This window comes from Grampus griseus (genome assembly GCF_964374135.1).
Source record: "Grampus griseus genome assembly, chromosome: 21".
Classification (NCBI taxonomy): Eukaryota; Metazoa; Chordata; class Mammalia; order Artiodactyla; family Delphinidae; genus Grampus; species Grampus griseus.
This window is the reverse complement of record NC_139015.1, coordinates 21606661-21626696: the sequence shown is the minus strand read 5'-3', so window position 1 is coordinate 21626696 and position 20036 is coordinate 21606661. Positions and strand designations below refer to the sequence as shown.

Here is a 20036-nt window from a genome sequence, read left to right as displayed (position 1 = left end):
GCTCTTCTATTCAGAATGCTTTTTAAGGTTAACTTATCACTAATATATGACCCTATGACATTGTGAAACCTTGAAATGCTTCTTAGGATTACCCAGTAACTAAATATGAACCAGAACATTCCCCTGTCCTGAGCATACCAAACATCAGAAATGTTACCATTCTCTGAATTGGTATACACTGGTGCCTTTCTTACACATAGGGTAAGGATAAAGGGATATGATAAAAAACAGGGTCTGGAACGGAGGGAAAAAATTGTGCAATAGGCTTTGCAGGGGTGTAGATTTTCCTGAGCCAGGAGAGACGGTAACCTATTGTTTTGCCATAGCCACGTGGCATTTAATAGACGAGATAGAGGTTGGAGTTAAAATATCCACTTGCACGAGAAACCACAGTGGCGCCGAGCCAGAGTTAGTGTCTTCTCACCGGCTTCTGTTGTACTGCCACAGAACGACATTTACACCAAGCTGCAGAAATGCTATCAGCTCCGCTCTCTTCCAGTTTATCATACCTGAAATGAACAAGCAGCTTTAAAGCCCTGGGTAATCAGAGCCACATGACCTGAGACTTCTAGATGCTGGAGGGGATACCTTTAGGGACTGAACTGCTTTTGACCCAGCTCTGTGAACAGGTTTATTTTGAAATGGATTTTTAAGAAAAGGTCTCATACAGTGGATGGCAGATTTAGAGGGTAACTCTCAATTCTAAATGAAGGAATATCCTTGAGAACAAAATGGAAACAAACAGTCAGGCCCTGCACAGCCCAGTGGAATCTCTAATTTACAAGTGGATGGCAATGTATTGGAAGTGGGATTTGGGGATCGATGAGGAAAGCTGTCCCAGGAGGTGGTCGTTAGGTCCAGACAGCTTGGGTCTGAGCCTGAGAGCTTCTGAGAGTTAGACTTAGGGTCTCAGCGGACAGTAGAAATTGGTAGGCCGGAGTTATTGCCCTGGTTTTGCAACTCCAGCCCCAGTTAACTTAGGCAAGTCACTAGGGAGTGACCTTTTACTGCTCTCTCCTCCTCTAAAATGTAGGTTGATGGTCAAGATCAGACTTTCTTCATCAGGCACGTGTGTATCAGAATTTCCAGGGCCAGGCACTAGTCTTTAAGAAAACGAGTCACTCAGATGATTGTCATGTGTGTGCCAGACATTCTGCTCGTTGAGATCCCCTCCAGGGCTCCCAGGCCAGTGAGTCTCATCTTCAGGAGAATTCTTAATAATTCTGCCAGGACGATAGGCGGCAACCAGAGCCATCCCAGGAAAACCAGAATAATCACCCTACTCTTAGGTCATTGATCCAGATCTTACAGTGGTTTTAAAAAGGCGTCCCAAGCTCTTCGTTGACCAGTTTACCCCTCTCCTTTGTAGGTCAAATGAGACTTGTCATTAACGGCCTGCCTTTGACCATGTGTAAAATAATGGTGCTACTATGAGCTTTATAAGGAAAAACCATTGATGACTGTTATTTGATTGGATCTTCCTTATGAATTCCAAGCTTCTCTATTTCTCATTTTTTAAAATTTCGAGGTGTGTTATTCACCTACAGACAGAGAATAAAGAGCAAGTAGTGATTTTTTTTAAAAAAAGTGACTTATTCTCCTAACTCACCTTGGATGATGGTGAAGTCTCTGCCAGCGTTCCACGGGGAAGAGGTTACACGAAGTGAATGAAAGGCCTGGCCTTCGGCACCTCGCTCTCCAAGGAGAAACGTATCAACTGAGTGACTTCTTGGTCCCTTGGCTGATACCAGATAGAAATACGAGTCATTTCCATACTTTGGCAATCCTGGGCTGATTTTCAAGGATATTTGCCTTGGAGATGAGATGAAAATTCGCCTAGTAGCAGATTTGCTGGGTTGCTTTGAAAAATTCTGACCTCCTTAAGGATATGGATTCTGTCTGATAAACATTTTTTTAAAGCTTTGGTATACTTTCATACCATCAAACTTACCCATTCAGCGATGGTTCCTATATTTACAGAGTTGTGCAGCTGTCACCACAATCTCATTTTAGAACATTTTCATCATTCCAAAGAGAAATTTCATGCCCATGCCCACCTGCAGTCACTGTGTCTAATACAATACCTAGTTCCATGCAGAAAATAAATAATTTTTAGTGCCACTTTCAGGAATGGTTTTGCTCCCTGGTGTGTTGGTATTAAACAGATTTGTGAGTTTTAAGGAAATTCGTACAAACACTTGTTATCCTTGGCCCAGTGCAGTCTGAAGGCAGTGGAGTGACGTGTACCCCTGCTGCCAGCCCCCTGTTTACTGAGCAGTAGAAGGGAAATGGAGTTTCTTGGAGGGAAATCAGCCTCCTTCAGAACTCTACCTATACCTAAAGTACAGGTAGCAATTTTTAAAAACAAAGACTTAGTAGTTAAGAGCAGTTTTAGGTTCACAGTAAAATCGAGCAGAAGGTACAGAAAGACCCCATCTACCCCCTGCCCTGGCCACACACAGCCTCCCCAACCAGACTGGAACATTTGTCACAGGTGATGAACCTACACTGACACCTTGTTATCACCCGAAGCCCACGCTTTACATTAGGGTTCACACTTGATGTTGTACGTTTCATGGGTTTGGACAAATACAGAATGACATGTATCTACCATTACAGTATCTTATACAATATTTTCATTGCCCTAAAAAATCCTCTGCATTCCCCCTCTTTATCCCTCCCTCCCCTCTTCCCTCTTAACCCTTGGCACCCACTGATCTTCCTTTTTTTAGCTTTATTGGGATGTAATTGACAGATAAGTAAGATATTTAAAGTGTACACTGTGGTAATTTGATATCCGTATGCACTGTGAAAGGATTCCCACCATGTAGTTAATTAACACATCCATCTGTCACGTATTTATCCTTCAGAACTTCTGAGCAGCAGCCTAAGTGACCTTTAATATAGACAGGGATACTGAGCCTTGGACTTTAGGGATCATAAAGGGCAAAAATATACTTTCAGTGGGAAAAGCAAAGCAAGTACAATAGAAGGATTTTTTTTTTTCATTAAAAAATTATTTGTGAATTCCTGTCTCATCCTGTTGCTTTACAGGTTGAGACACTTTAAAATTTCAGCTCAGAAGGGAAGTGTGAACTTCTTTGGGCAAATTGCAGCTTGCTATTTGCCTTTCATTTGTAGATAACTTATGGACTATTTCTTTCTCATTTCCAAAGAGATTTTCCTCCTTTACCAGTTAAAATATATATTCTGAAAAACTGCCACTTGACTTAATTTGTCTACTGATTTTCATTTAAAAGACATGATTCAGAAGGTTAGCTATGAAAATGTTTTACCTTAAGAAATACTGGAGATACATACAGTGGGTGGGGACAAGATGGCGGAGTAGAAGGACGTGAGCTCACCGCCTCTCATGAAAACAACAAAATCACAACTAACTACTGAACAACTATCAATAAAAAAATGATGGAACCTACCAAAAAAGATCCTACATCCAAAGACAGAAGAAACCACAACAGCACAGTAGGAGCTGTGCAATCACGATAAAATCAAATCCCATACCTGCCAGGTGGGCAAACCACCAACTGGAACATAACTGTATCATAGAGGTTCTCCCACAGGAGTGAGAGTTCTGAACCCCACATCAGGCTCCCCAGCCTGGGGGTCTGGTTTCAGGAGGAGCCCCCAGAGCATCTGGCTTTGAAGGCCAGTGGGATTTGATCACAGGAATTCCACAGGACTGGGGGAAACAGAAACTCCAGTCCTGGAGAGTGCACACAAGGCCTCATGTGCACTAGGACCCAGGGGAAAAAGCAGTGACCTCACAAGAGCCTGGGCCAAACCTATCTGCTGGTATTGGAGGGTCTCCTACTGGTGGGGGGAGGGGGGACGACTTTGGCTCACTGTGGGGACAAAGACACTGGTGGCGGTAGTTCTGGGGAGTACTCATTGGTGCAAGTCCTCCTGGAGGCTGCCATTTTCTCACCAAGACCTGGCCCCAGCCACCAGCCTGTAGGCTCCAGTGCTGGGAGGCCTCAGGTCAGACAAGCATCAGGGTGGGAACACAGCCCCACCCATCAGCAGACAGGCTGCCTCAAGTCTTCCTGAGCCCACAGCTGCCCACTAAACACACCCCTTGACAGGGCCCTGCCCACCAGAGGGACAAGACCCAGCTCCACCCACAAGTGGGCAGAAACTAGTCCCTCCCACCAGGAAGCCTGCACAAGCCCCTTAGATCAGTCTCATCCACCAGGGGGCAGACAGCAGAAGCCAAGAAGAACTACAACTCTGCAGCCTATGGAATGGAAACCACAATGACAGAAAGTTAGACAAAATGAGCCAGCAGAGGAATATGTCCCAGACGAAGGAACAAGATAAAACCTCAAAAGAACAACTAAGTGAATTGGAGATAAGCAACCTAACTGAAAAAGAATTCAGAGTAATGATGGTAAAGATGATCCAAGATCTTGGAAAAAGAACGGAAGCATACATCGAGAAGATACAAGAAATGTTTAACAAAGAGCTAGAAGATCTAAATAACAAACAAACATAGATGAACAATACAATAACTGAAATGAAAAATACACTAGAAAGAATCAATAGAACAAATGAGGCAGAAGAACGGATAAGTGAGCTGGAAGACAGAATGGTGGAAATCACTGCTGTGGACAAGAATAAAGAAAAAAGAGTGAAAAGAAATAAGGACAATCTAAGAGAACTCTGGGACACCATTAAACACACCAACACTCACATTATAGGGGTCCCAGAAGGAGAAGAGAGAGAGAAAGGACCTGAGAAAATATCTAAGGAGATAGTAGCTGAAAACTTCCCTAACATGGGAAAGGAAACAGTCACCCAAGTCCAGGAAGCACAGAGAGTCCCAGGCAGCATAAACCCAAGGAGGAACACACAAAGGCACATAGTAACCAAACTGACAAAAATTAAAGACAAAGAGAAAAAATTAAAAGCAACAAGGGAAAAGCAACAAAACATATAAGGGAATTCCCATAGGTAATCAGCTGATTTCTCAGCAGAAACTGCAGGCCAGAAGGGAATGGCATGATATATTTAAAGTGATGAAAGGGAAGAACCTACAACCAGGAATACTCTATCCAGCAAGGCTCTCATTCAGATTTGACGTAGAAATCAGAAGCTTTACAGACAAGCAAAAGCTAAGAGATTTCAGCACCACCAGACCAGCTTTGCAACAAATGCTAAAGGAACTTCTCTAAGTGGAAAAGAAAAGGCCACAACTAGAAACAAGAAAATTACAAATGGAAAATCTCACTGGTAAAGGCAAACATTACAGTAAAGGTAGCAAGTCATCCACACACAAAATGATATGAAAGCCAGCAGTCGTGAAAAGAGAATACAAATGCAGGATATCAGAAATGCATTTGAAATTAAAAGGCCAGCAACTTAAAACAATCCTGTTTTTATATAGATTGCTGTATTAAAACCTCATAGTAACCACAAACCAAAAATCTACAATAGATGCACACACAAAAAAGAATAAGGAATCCAAACACAACAGTAAAGTTAGTCATCAAATCACAAGAGAAGAGAACAAAAGAGGAAAGAAAAAAGACCTACAAAAACAAACCCAAAACAATTAATAAAATGGCAATAAGAACCTACATATCAATAATTGCCTTAAACGTAAACAGACTAAATGCTCCAACCAAAAGACATGGACTGGCTGAATGGATACAAAAACAAGACTTGTATATATGCTGTCTACAAGTGACCCACTTCAGATCTAGGGACACATACAGACTGAAAGTGAGGGGAATGAAAAAGGCAAATGGAAATCAAAAGAAAGCTGGAGTAGCAATGCTCATATCAAACAAAATAGACTTTAAAATAAAAACTGTTCCAAGAGACAAGGAAGGACACCACATAATGATGAAGGGATCAATCCAAAAAGAAGATATAACAATTGTAAATATAAACGCACGCAGCATAGGAGCACCTCAATATATAAGGCAAATACTAACAGCCATAAAAGGAGAAATCAACAGTAACACGATAATAGTGGCAGATTTTAACACACCACTTTCATCAATGGACAGATCATCCAGACAGAAAATCAGTAAGGAAACACAGGCCTTAAATGACACATTAGACCAGACAGACTTATTGATATTTATATCCATCCAAATGCAGCAGAATACACATTCTTTTCCAGTGCACATGGAACATTCTTGAGGATTGATCATATGCTGGGCCACAAATCAAGCCTCTGTAAATTTAAGAAAACTGAAATCATATCAAGCATCTTTTCCAAACACAATGAGGTTAGAAATCAACTACAAGGAAAAAACTGTAAAAAGCACAAATACGTGGAGGCTAAACAATATGATACTAAACAACCAATGGATCACTGAAGAAATCAAAGACAAAATCAAAAAAATACCTAGAGACAAATGATAACAAAAGCATGACAATCCAAAACCTATGGGGCACAGCAAAAGCAGTTCTAAGAGGGAAGTTTATTGCAATACAATCTTACTCAATCTCAGAATCTTACAATCTTACAATCTCAGAAAACAAGAAAAATCTCAAACAACCTAACCTTACACCTAAGGCAGCCAAAGAAAGAACAAACAAAACCCAAAGTTAGCAGAAGGAAAGAGATCATAAAAATCAGAGCAGAAATAAATGAAATAGAGAGGAAGAACACAATTGAAAAAAAACCAGTGGAAAAAATAAATAAAAACCAGTGAAACTAAAAGCTCATTCTTTGAAAAGATAAAATTGATAAACCTAAACAAAATTGATAAAAAAAGGCAGAGGAACTCAAATCAATAAAATTAGAAATGAAAAAGGAGATGTTACAGCTGACACCACAGAAATACAAAGGATCATAAGAGACTACTACAAGCAACTACATGCCAATAAAATGGACAACCTGGAAGAAATGGACAAATTCTTAGAAAGATACAATCTCCCAAGACTGAACCAGGAAGAAAAAGAAAATAGGAACAGACCAATCACAAGTACTGAAATTGAAACTGTGATTGAAAAACTCCCAACAAACAGTCCAGGACCTGATGGCCTCACAGGTGAATTCTATCAAACATTTAGAGAAGAGTTAACACTTATCCTTCCAAAACTCTTCCAAAAATTTGCAGAGGAAGGAACACTCCCAAACTCATTCTATGAGGCCACTATCACCCTGATACCAAAACCAGATAAAGATACCACAAAAAAAGAGAAAATTACAAGCCAATATCACTGATGAACACAGACACAAAAATCCTCAACAAAACACTAGCAAACCGAATCCAACAATGCATTAAAAGGATCATATACCATGATCGATACATCATGATACTACATAGAAAATCCTAAAGATGCTACTAGAAAACTACTAGAGCTCATCAATGAATTTGGTAAAGTTGCATGAAATACACAGAAATCTCTTGCATTCCTATACACTAACAACAAAAGATGAGAAAGAGAAATTAAGGGAAAAATCTCATTTATCGTCCCATCAAAAAGAATAAAATACCTAGGAATAAACCTACCTAAGGAGGCAAAAGACCTGTACTCAGAAAACTATAAGACACTGATGAAAGAAATCAAAGAAGACACAAACAGATGGAGAGATATACCATGTTATTGGATTGGAAGAATCAATATTATCAAAATGACTATACTACCCAAAGCAATCTACAGATTCAATGCAATCCCTATCAAATTACCAATGGCATTTTTCACGGAATTAGAACAAAAAATTTTACAAACTGTATGGAAACACAAAAGGCCCCAAATAGCCAAAGCAATCCTGAGAAAGAAAAACAGAGCTGGAGGAATCAGTTCCCTGACTTCAGATTATACTACAAAGCTACAGTAATCAAAACAGTATGGTGCTGGTGCTGAAACAGAAATACAGATCAATGGAACAGGATAGAAAGCCCAGAAATAAAACCACACACCTATGGTCAATTAATCTATGACAGAAGAGACAAGACTACACAATGCAGAAAAGACAGCCTCTTCAATAAGTGGTGCTGGGAAAACTGGACAGCTACATGTAAAAGAATGAAATTAAAACATTCTCGAACACCATACACAAAAATAAACCCAAAATGGATTAAAGACCTAAATGTAAGGCTGGATACTATAAAACTCTTAGAGGAAAACATAGGCAGAACACTCTTTGACATAAATCGTAGCAATATCTTTTTGGATCCACCTCCTAGAGTAATGAAAATAAAAATAAACAAATGGAACCTAATTAAACTTAAATGCTTTATCACAGCAAAGGAAACCATAAACAAAACGAAAAGAAACCCCACAGAATGGGAGAAAATATTTGCAAACGATATGACCAACAAGTGATTAATTTCCAAAATTTACAAATAACTCATGTGGCTCAATATCAAAAGAAACAACAACCCAATCAAAAAATGGGCAGAAAACCTAAACCGACATTTCTTCAAAGAAGACATACAGATGACCAAGAGGCACATGAAAAGATGCTCAACATCACTAATTATTAGAGAAATGCACATCAAAACTATAATGAGATATCACCTCACACCAGTCAGAATATGGCCATCATTAAAAAGTCTACGAACAATAAATGCTGGAGAAGGTGTGGAGAAAAGGGAACCCTCCTGCACTGTTGGTAGGAATGTAAATTGGTACAGCCACTATGGACAACAGTACGAAGGTTCCTTAAAAAACTAAAAAGAGCTACCATATGACCCAGCAATCCCACTCCTGGGCATATATCTGGAGAAAACCATGGTTCAAAAGGATACGTGCACCACAATGTTGCAGTGCTGTATACTATAGCCAAGCCATGGAAGCAAACTAAATGTCCATCAACAGATGAATGAATAAAGAAGATGTGCTACATATATACAATGGAATATTACTCAGCCATTAAAAAGAATGAAATAATGCCCTTTGCAGCAACATGGAGGGACCTGGAGTTTATCATATTAAGTGAAGTCAGACAAAGACAAATACATGATATCGCTTATATGTGGAATCTTTAAAAAATGATACAAATGAACTTATTTACGAAACAGAAACAGACTCACAGACATAGAAACCAAACTTATGGTTACCAACGGGGAAAGGTGGGTGGGAGGGATAAATCGGGAGATTGGGGTCGACATATACACACTACTATATTTAAAATAGAAAACCAACAAGGACCTACTGTATAGCACAGGGAACTCTATTCAATACTCTCTATTGGTCTGTATGGGGAAAGAATCTAAAACAGGGTGAGTATATGCATATGTATAACAGTTTCACTTTGCTGTACACCTGAAACTAACCCACCACTGTAAATCACCTATGGTCCAATATAAACATTTTTTTAAAAGACACACTGGAATGCAACTTACACTCCCATGTGGCTTCTTAACGGACTGGTCCTTGAACATGCAGGAAACAGAAAAGTATCATTTTTATCTTCTGGCCGTTGCCATTTCTTTTGTGGTGCTACCCTATCTGTCTGTGGAATGGTGGAACTGAAGAAGGAAGCAAATTCTGATTTTGGCAGGTCATGTGTTACAGAATTAGAAAAAATGGGCTGGTTTGAAAATTGCTGGGCAAAGCTTTCTCCTTTCCAGAAAGTATTACCGATAATAAAGGACAAGGCTCACACTGCATTTCAAACTTGGATTACTGCGTATATACTATAGCGTTCCAATTCAAGTAAGATTCCAGCTACTTACTGTTTGCAAGTATTCTCAAACCCATAGTGATTACTTTGCATAGGAATTTTGGCAGTTACATTGTTATGACATAAGGATATTTAAGACCAACTAAGCCTTTTGTAAAAAGTACAAAGATTCTGTGGCCTTTACCTCACCAAATAAATAGGCAAAGTATGTTTAACTGCACTCAGATTCGTAAGGACTCGATTAAAAAACCTTTTTTTAAGGAATGGATGAATTTGGCTTAATCCCAATGGAGAATTTTTCACTGATCTCAGAAGTGTAAAACACGAAGGGTGGGGATGGGATGGAATTTCAGAAGGAAAGAGGCTTAAATGTGGAGGTTGCCTGTGGGGTGTATCACAATGATGTGCATTGATTTGTTTTGTTCTTTGTAAGGAGTAAGAGGGCTCCTTGCCTTGTTGCTTTCACGACTGGGAGGAATAGTGTTTCTTTGATTATTCAGTCTCCCATCAGCCACATTGATACTGGAATTTGTTCCCTCTCTGCTTAGGTATCTCCACACTTTCTTGGACAATTAAGTGGAAAAGATAGTCTTCTTTCCCTTATGCCATCATTTTTACTGTACCCAATCTGTGACTTTAGGAGCACCAATTTTTAAGGGTAAGTCTCTGGGAAGCAGAGAGGGTTTCTTAAATAGGTAAGGGCCTCCTAAGGACTTGGGGAGTTTAGGGAAAAAAAGGGGGAGGATGGGCTTGGGACGAAGAGATTCCATACAGCAGGACATTTTAAGATTACAAATCTTTTACTTATCCAGAATCAAGACATATTGGAGAATTAAAAATAAGAAAGCTGCTCAATTCTTTTGCCTAATTTACTATAATGCATATATCAGTCACCTTAGATCCTTTTTGGAAAAAAGTCATTTTAAAAAACTCATTCTAATGTAACGCAAGAATATAACATCAGGAAAAGCTCAAGCTGATTAACACAGCAAACCATTTTTTTAAAATCCTGAGTTTCCCACTTTGTAGCTAATTGACTATTTATTTATTTATTGGCTGCGTTGGGTCTTTGTTGCTGTGTGAGGGCTTTTCTCTGGTTGTGGCGAGCGGTGCACTGGCTTCTCATTGCGGTGGCTTCTCTTGTTGCAGAGCACAGGCTCTAGGTGCACGGGCTTCAGTAGTTGCAGCGAACAGGCTCAGTAGTTGTGGCTCATGGGCTCTAGAACACAGGCTCAGTAGTTGTGGTGCAAGGGCTTAGTTGCTCCGCAGCACGTGGGATCTTCCCGGACCAGGGCTCGAACCCGTGTCCCCTGCATTGGCAGGCGGATTCTTAACCACTGCGCCACCAGGGAAGTCCCAGCAAACAGCTTTTTAAAAGCAGCGTTGGTATTTACTTTCTCAAGGCAGTTTGACAGGCTCTGCAGTTATGCCCTGAGTTTGAATCCGGCTGTGTGTTAGCGCTGTGACAGGTGCAGATCACAGCAGCACTATCTCCTGAGCTTGTTCTGTGCATTTAGACAGTTTCAGGGGAAGCATTTAGCATCATTCCTTACACAGATTAAGTAGCGCTCAATAAATCCAGCTGCTGTTATTTCTATCAGAAATATTAGTATGTACACCATGCATAACATATAAAGGTAATAACAGAAAACAAAATTTCAAAATCCAAATATAGATGCTAGAGTAAAATCCACTCACTGACTTACCTAGGACTGTTTTGCTTATTAATTGAGGTACCGGCGCAAGGCAGGTAGATGTGTGTGCTGAGTAGGCAGGAGAGCATGCTGGCTCACCTTCCCCTCCACCACCACGAAGGGGTCAAGGTGAAGTACATGCAGATCTGTTTATGAGGCCACCTGCAGCTGCTTAGCAGGCAACCAATGTTGCCTGGGTTCCTAAACCCATCAGTGTCCTAAACCCATCTTCCCGGGATAAAGAGATGAGTGGGATCGTTCCTTTCATATTGTAGATGCCAGTGCCCATGTGCCTGGACAAACTCCTTATACCGTGGGAATGGAAGATTGGAGATACATGAGGCCAAGAGATCAGGAAACGACTGCCGGAGAAAAGACAGTTTATTACAGTTCCTTCGGGGAGGGGCACGCCGTGCCCTGGGGCGGGGGCGGGGCTGCGTGGGGAAGCACCTGTGAGCCAGGAGGCGGAGGGGAGGGGCCTGTGCTGTGGTCTCTGCGGGAAGGTACGGGCAAGGCAGGGGAACACATGTAGGATGGGCCAGTTTGGGTAGTTTCTGCGGGCTCTGGGGCACAAAGACAGTCCCGAGTTGTCTGGAGCCTGGCCCTGGTGTGATCAGGGCAGGTGGAGAGTGGCCTGGAGTGTGAGAGCCTGGTCAACGGGGTGGTCAGGCGTGTGGACTCCGGACTCGCTGGTTTGCATGAGAAGCACGCTCGCGTCTGAGTTGTTCACTACGTGTGGGCACTAACTGGCTGACCCTGGGAGGAGCAGTCTCTCCACGGTGGGCAAGGCCGCAGAGGTCGAAGCATCAGAGGACAGAAAAGACCCGCTTAACGTCAATACAACAGGGTGTGGCTTCACTGTCAGCCTGAGCTTCTAAAGAAGCTGAATGCGTTTGCTGCGTCCCAGGAAGAGCAGGCTCCGAAACCTGAGGGGATTCTGGGGCGAGCCCCCCAGTTGACCCCTCCCTTCAGCTGCGGGCCTGTTTCCATCGTCCCGCCCGGCTGCTCCCTTGGACATGCCGTGGCTCCACAGCGCACATCTCGTTCCCCTGCCCCGGAGCTCTTCACTGCCCGTGCCTCCTCCCGTCTCTGCGCGTCTGTCCACTCAACCCTTGCCGCTCCCTCTTCCCACGCGCAGTCAGCCTTCCACTGCGACCTGCTACCCCACCTCATCGTGTGTCTTGAATGAGCGAATCTGGCCATGGAACTTTTCTCTTCGGCCCGTGCTTTCCTGTCGGTCCTCCTGTCTCTGCCAAGATCCCTGTCATTGAGTCTCACCTGGCCTCCTCCTCGCTAGTCTTTTTGTCCTTGAAACCAATTGATTTTTCAACATCAGACCCCATCAATTTTCTATTGAAAAGCCTTGACTGGCTTCCTGGTGATTATGGTGCAAGTTCAAAATCCCGGACATGACACACAAGGCTTCCCCAGCAGACCCCAGCCACCCTTCTGACTTGTGACACTCCCTTACTGTGGAGGGGCAGCCACACCTGACCTCTGGCCGGCTCTCGGTCCACAGCTAGCTGCCACCCCTTCTCTCCTACCTGATGAAGGCCCATATTCCCTAAGACTCAGGACATGTGTCACCTCCTCTGAGAAGCCACCCCCAGTCCTTCTAACTGTACTCAGACCGTCTTTCCTTCACATCTCCTTAATACTTCTCATCCACCCCCTTACCGAAATGATCTCAGAGTAGCTTGGCTGTTTTTGCCTGTGCCTTTTTCATCACATCTTATTCCTTATTCATTCAGCAGATCTTTGTTGAGTATTTGCCCTCTACGAGGCATTATGCCAACTGTTGAGGGTAGAGAAATAATATAGATCCGCAAGAATCTAATAGCCTCCTTGGGGAGAATGGGAACCAAAGACACAACCAGAGAAACTTGCGAATGTCTAATTCCAATTAAAATGTGATACCTGCAGCGACAGGTGTATCGACAAAGTCCTGTGGACACAGAGAAGAAAGAACTCTGCCGGACAATCAGGAGAAGCTCCAGGAAGTAGCATTTGAGGTGGATCTTGACAGATGAGGGCGAGTTCGAGATGGAAGAGCAGGGAGAGGTGGGGAGGGTTGGTGATTCCATGGCTCTTCTCTTCCCCTGAGCGCCCACACAAGAAAAATGATATCCACGTGGAAAAACGCTCAAACCAGTTTTCCTTTTTCTCCCTTGAACACTGGAATATTCCCTCTGGGTGCCCTTGATTAAGTATCCTTGTGTTTCTCAGTCTTACTAGCGGCTCAGGGGAGCAGACAGCCAGACACAGCTGCCTGCATTTCTCAAGGTTAGATTCAGTGAGAAAAGCGTAACGCAGCACCTCCCCCCCCCCCATGAAGCTGGAACTCACTTCACCAGAGTTAACTGCTTAGTTGGGTTGAGTGTTCACACTGCCATCCTCTTTGCACTTAGATTTATGATGACTTGAGTCTGAGGCAGTTTTCAAAACCTTCTCTACTGGGAAGTTTACTCTATTAATAGGCCTTCCAAAAGTCCATATGCCTCAGTGCCATAGAAATGTGAAACTACCCCTAGGGCCCCAAATATTCCAGCCTTGCTTTTAGCTGTCAAGCATACTTCGGAGTCAAATAACCCTCTTTAAAGGCCTGGCCCTGCTGCCCACTGGTGTGTGCTCTGGGGGAAGTTATTTAACCTATTGGAACCTCAGCTTCTTTCTTGGTGAATGCAGAGCTTACCTGATAGAGTGTTATGAGTTAGGATTAATCAAATAATGCAACATGGCGAACGATGTGATTCCTAGTGTATAGTAAGTACTTAGTAAATGGAAGGTGCGCATTTTTGGTGATGTTATTAATATTATGCTCAGCCATTTCTTATGTGGGCTAGAGAGATGTCTTAGGTAGATACTGAATTATCAGTTTCCAAAAAATCAGACAGCATTAAGACAGATGTGGGGTGGAGGGTGGGAGAAGCAGGTAATAACCCCTTTATGTCTTTGTATGTTTTATTAAGTGTTGTCAAAACACTTTAAAAAATATCATGTCATGTGTCATTATAGGAAAGCTAAAATAAGGGATGGGAGCATTTGACATGTTTTCGTCTAACCCTTTTATCTGAATTGAATGCCACTTGGTTTAATTAGTTGATGATACAGCAGTTTCTTCATTTTATTTTCATCCAACTCCAGCTTTTAGTTTGGCAGTCTATAAGTAAAATCATGCTTTTTAGTCCAGATAGACACTCATTCTCACTTCTTAGTACTGATATATATTCCTACTGGTAGAGGGTTATTTAGTGTGTCTATGTGTGTTTCCTGAAAGGAAGCAGTGCTGTGTTTAGAGTTCAGGATTCTTAATCAGAAATCCAGTTAAGCTGTGAAATTACAATGGAATAGGTAGTTATAGCTAATTCGTCTAGTTTTCTCTTTATGTCTGATCTTAATGCCATAGACAGAAATGTTTGACTAGGTTTCTAGTAAAAAGCCTCTTTCCTTTGTAGGAACATTGGTTGCCTGCATTTACAATTTTATACGGAGCTCTAGAAGTAGACATGAAAATCAGTGGTGCAAAAAAAAAAACCAGTATGACTTGCTGTTCTTATCATTGAGAATATCATTTCCTATTTCCTTTGTTCATTTCTGTGCTTTCTTCTCATCTACTCACATAGGAAGAACGTTGGTGAAAAGCACAGAAACCAGTGACTTTTATGGCTGTGGGATTTCCAAGGAGAAAAGAGCATCAGAATGCACCTGGACCATCTTTTGTACCCGGCAAACCCTCCACACTCCCTGGCGTGTTCTGTGAATTTGAGTGCATGTGTGTTCAGGGTGCTTTTAGGGAGGAAGCACACCTAGCCTCTAGACAAGGTGGGGAGAGGCGGGGCGGGGCGGGGGGGGGGGGAGGATGAGAGAGACTGTGGAGCAAATGTTTTACAACCTGAACCTCAGAACTGTGATCCTCCAAGGAGAGCGCTACTTGAAGAAAAAAAAAAAAAGTCGAATGGCTTCTCAGGGATTTTATTTTCCGTGCACATATAAGCCATAATTCCAGTACAGGTGGCAGTATTTAGAGCACTCAGATTTCAGTTCTGTTAAATGTGAAAGAGAGATCGACTGACCATTCATTGCTGTTCCGTAACTAGTGTAAAATATGTATATGTTTATCTTTATTTTTATAATATGCAAATACATTTAAATTTATACAGTTTGAAGCTTCTAGAGTTAGTTCACACTGGGTGCAATATTCTGATGAGAACTGTGCCAAGATGGGGCTGATTTCTTATTTTAGTGTAGGACCTTTTGTTTATTCTTTAATTCTTTGCAGATTAAAAAAAAGATACCTATCTCTCTGCCCATGGATTAAGGGTTGGTTCATAAAGTCTGACGATAATCAGCAAGAACTTTAAACATGCATTTCAGGTCAGGCGGTGTCCGTCCTTTTAAATAAAGGTCCCTGCCTGTAACCTGTTGGGCAGGGTAGGAGGATTTTTCCTTTTCTTTGCCCCCACATATCACTAGTGTTGGGGAGAGTCTTCCTTGCTCTGGGCTTTGTGATGACTGTGAGTTGTTACTGGGTGATAGTCTGACGGAGGCCTGGCGATTAAGATTCTTCAGGGGACAGGGATTAAGGGATCCACAAATCCAAGGAAAAGCAGAGTTTTGCAATAGCTTCAGATAACCAGGAGTCAGTTCTGAAGCATGTAAAGAGCTCTGCTAATAAGTCCTTTCTTTTCTGCCCCCAGAAAAGAGTCTGTGAAATTTAGTAGAGCACTCTGAAAGCCTCCACATCTGGTGTAAGACCGGAAGATAGCGAGTTGCCTAACTGGAGAGCATAAGCCCACATTGGTTATTTTATAAATACAGAGCCTCTGATTGGATGGTCTACTGCCAAGAACTAGTAAAACCCTGGTTTTAAAATCTCTGCGAGGTAAAACTTAAAAAGCCAACCAACCAAACTGCTCTCTCTTCTCCTCCTCACCGGGGCCAAACAGCATCTGCTGCAATAGTAACAACATTCTTTGAAGAGTGTGCCTGACTGTTTACATCTGCCTCCTCTGCGTGTTGACTGAAAATGTGTAAAACTGTTTCTCACCCCTGTAAGGCAAGAAAAATGAGTCAGCTGGTATTATTCTTTTACTTCTTCTATAAAGTAGTGACTCTTGGAATGCCACAGTATACGACGTCCCCACATATTTTTGAAAGAAGTAACAAGCAAGTGGCTACATTGTGAAAAATCGTGAATAATTTTTGTAGATTATTTTGTGCCCCAGGAGGTAACTTTATTAACTCCAGAACCTCAGTGAAACAAGTATGACTTCTTATAATCATAAAATCAAATGGGATCAGACTAGTTCTGCATTTTAATACTTGAATATGACACCTCAAATTTGCATTTTCTTTTAGAACAGTCACGGGATTCACCTTCTTAATCCTTTTGTCACAGTTCTCCTGTGTGTGTGTATGTGTGTGTGTGTGTGTAAGTGTAAACTGAATGGTAACATTTAATTGCTTTATGGACCATTGAATTGTTGGGCGTAAATGTTTTTTCAATTGGCACAAACAGTTACTGAACTGTCAAATTAACCAACTTTGACCAGGAAAAGACTTGTAAATGACTTCAGGCTAACTCCCCAGGGGACCATATTAAATGAAAATAAAAAAGCTCCTTTGGGTGACATACCCTGCAAAGTATGTGCTCTTGTCATGAACATAGATGCCCACATTCTTAATATCTGCTATTTTTGGACAAGTGATGTTTTGTGCTGTCATCTGAACCCTAGAGAAGCAGTATAAGAAGAAAGTTTGGCGTCACATATATTTTAGCAAAAAGGTCATCATGATAGAGGGTCATGTGACCAAAAGCAGCTCCAGAAAAGCTTGAGAACTTGCTTCACGGTTGGGGGAGGGTCAGAGATACAGAAAACATTCTGCTCTATAGGAATTTTCTTCATTTATGCAGGAAATTCCATTTTCTCTTTCAACACCTGGGAAGACTCAGCCGGGGAGGCTGACAGGCAATTCATAAGCACAAGGGGAATCTTTTCCAACCAAGACGTCCCTGCCTCGCAAACAAAAGCCCTCCAAGTTTGTTATGGTTTCTATTCCTGCATCTTGTGGTATCAAAACCACTTCCTGGAATTGTAAAAGCGCTGCCAGAACAAATGTTTTTCCCTCTTGCAAGAAAAAACGACAGTGCTTGTATTTCACACTTGTGCACTGGACTCTCTTGAATGAATAAAATGGAAAGGGTTTGGTGTCATTCCTGATGAGGTGTGTGTTCTCTTTCATGCCACAGTTTGTGAATTGTAACTGTGGTTTCCTATTTAATTGTCATAACCAGGCAGAAATTTAAAAAAAAAAAAAGTTTAATAAAAACACAAAGAAATGGTTAAGCAGTTATATTTCCAGAGTTGAGTTATTTCTGTCTGTTTTTGTTTGTTTTGGTTTTATCAGTTAGGAACTCACTACATTCCATTTTTAGTTCTGAAGGCACTTTTGAGCCACAGGAGGTAGATGGCCGCAGCTCTGGTTGTGGACTGAGCTCCCAGGAAGGAAACGAATGAATCTGTTTCATACTCTGCCTCCACCTTCAGGCTGGAGATTCAGGTCTTGAATATCGACCGTCTCTTAAATCAGAACCTTTTTTCAGCGATCTATGTTCCTATCAAAGCTTATAAAATTATGATTGGTTTGCAAGTTCCCTCCTCCTGGCCTTTCTTTGCCCCGGGGGAGGGGTGGGGTCTGTATTTGCTGGCTGAAGGGGCTGACCCTTGGGTACCGATTCCTGCCCCACCCCCACCCCAGCGTTTTGTTTGTTTGTTTGTTGTTGTTTCTAAAGGACTGTTGAGATAAGGATAAGGAAAGGAAAAGCATGTGGCTGCTTCTTGCAGAGGTAACAGCCTCTGGGGAAGGACCTGGTGCAGACGAGCCCTGCCCTGAGGCGCTGGGGCATTGGGGACACGGAAGAAAGGGCCCCCTCCACGAGGAGGGGCCTCATTGTGAGACTCCTGAGAAGGTAGGTGGGGCCACTGTGTGCTCTGAATCCATGTCTCCCTCTGCCAGTGGAAAAGCTGAAACCACGTGCTGATCAGAATTTTCCAGAGTAGCAAAGCATCCCAGTGTTCATAGCAGCACTATTTACAATAGCCAAGACATGGAAGCAACCTAAATGTCCATCGACAGAGTCATGGATAAAGAAGATGTGGTATCTATAGACGATGGAATATTACTCAGCCATAAAAAAGATCGAAATAATGCCACTTGCAGCAACATGGATGGACCTAGAGATTATCATACTAATTGAAGTGAGACAGAGAAAGACAAATATCATATGATATCACTTATATGTGCAATCTAATAAAGAATGATACAAATGAATTTATTTACAAAACAGAAACAGACTCACAGATCTCAGAATCAAACTTATGGTTACCAAAGGGGAAACGAGGGGAGCGGGGAATGAGAGATTAGGAGATTGGGATTGACATGTACACACTACTATATATAAAACAGATAACTAATAAGGACCTACTGCATATACAGCACAGGGAACTCTACTCAATATTCTGCAATAACCTATATGGGAAAAGAATCTGAAGAAGAATGGATATATATGTATATAACTGATTCACTTTGCTGTGTACCTGAAACTAACACAACACTGTAAATCAACTATACTCCAATAAAAACTGTTTTTAAAAAAGTAGGGAAAGAAAAGGTATGCCCCCCATGGACGGGCTGGCTCTTACAGCTGTGTCCAGGTAAAGCAAAGTCCTCAGATTCTGTGCCACCACTAACCCTCCTGAGTTGGAGAGAACACAAGGAACATCAATTGGCTCTTTGGGCCTCGTTTCCCTTCACCAGGAAGCTTGGGGTTCTTTAAACTTGCTAAGTAGGTCACAGGCAAGCAGACGTCCCTGGTGACACTTTGAAACGCATTATTCATCACATACATATATCCTTCCCTCCCAAGGCTACGTCTCCTGTTTCATTGTGAGCTCTCTGAAGTAGATTCCTGGTTTGCTTTGAATACAGTGTCCCACAAGTGGTGGATTCAAAAGCTCAGGGTTTCCCTTGCCCGTGAGTTACCCTGCAGTGCTGGAAAGGAGGAACATCACCTGGCAGAACCTGCACTGTTGCACCCAGTAGGGAGGGATGTAGAGTTACTGGAAGAGGTTTAGAAAGCACATGACCCTTTAAAATCTGGGTCTGACAGCATGAGAAAATTCCCCTGGTATCAGAAACCCTATTTGAATATTTAGGCTCAAGAAAGAAATATCTTCATCTTTATACACAAGAAATAACTCATTATTGCCCAAACGGCTCCATGAAACATTCGTGTCTCCTGAGTGACTAAGAAATGTTCCTCTGTAAAAGGGTTCTGAGAACTAGTAAGTTTGAGAAAGCTGCATAAATAAAGCTTAAATTTTTGCTGCAGGATTCAGAACCGTTTAGATGCTGAGATAAATTGTGAGTGTCCAAAAGGGGCACAGAATGCATTTCCACAGGTGCTGGAGTGTGGAGGGATGTCTGTGGACATTCTCTGAGACCAGCGTTTCCAAAGTACAGGATGTCTACTGCCAGTGAGACCCGGGGCACTTGTAGGTGAGGCAGATGTAGGCTCAACCAATAAAGAATCACTTTTCTTTGGAGGCCTTTTACTTTCGTAGGAGGTGGGATTGTACGGTGGTTAAGATCACCCCTCCAGACTGCCTCCGTTGGAATCCTCACCATGCCATCTAGTTACCTTGTGCCTCAGCGTCCTCATGTGTAGGATG

At 42.1% G+C, this 20036-nt stretch overlaps 1 protein-coding gene across 2 annotated transcripts in view; it reads left to right on the top strand.

The window, feature by feature from the left end:
• Positions 1–15112, top strand: part of MFHAS1 (multifunctional ROCO family signaling regulator 1) — a gene marked incomplete at its 5' end in the record, with an annotated part of 114261 nt that extends 99149 nt beyond the window's left edge. The window contains 2 exons of one of the 2 annotated variants that reach the window (XR_014298449.1): positions 10159–10268; positions 14928–14958. Coding sequence is in view for 1 of the 2 variants with exons in the window: in XM_082680551.1 (XP_082536677.1) it covers positions 14928–14961 (34 nt within the window). Of the gene's footprint in view, positions 1–10158; positions 10269–14927 lie in introns of both variants that reach the window. The other variant, XM_082680551.1, reaches the window with a different exon arrangement.
• Between the last annotated feature and the right edge of the window lie 4924 nt (positions 15113–20036).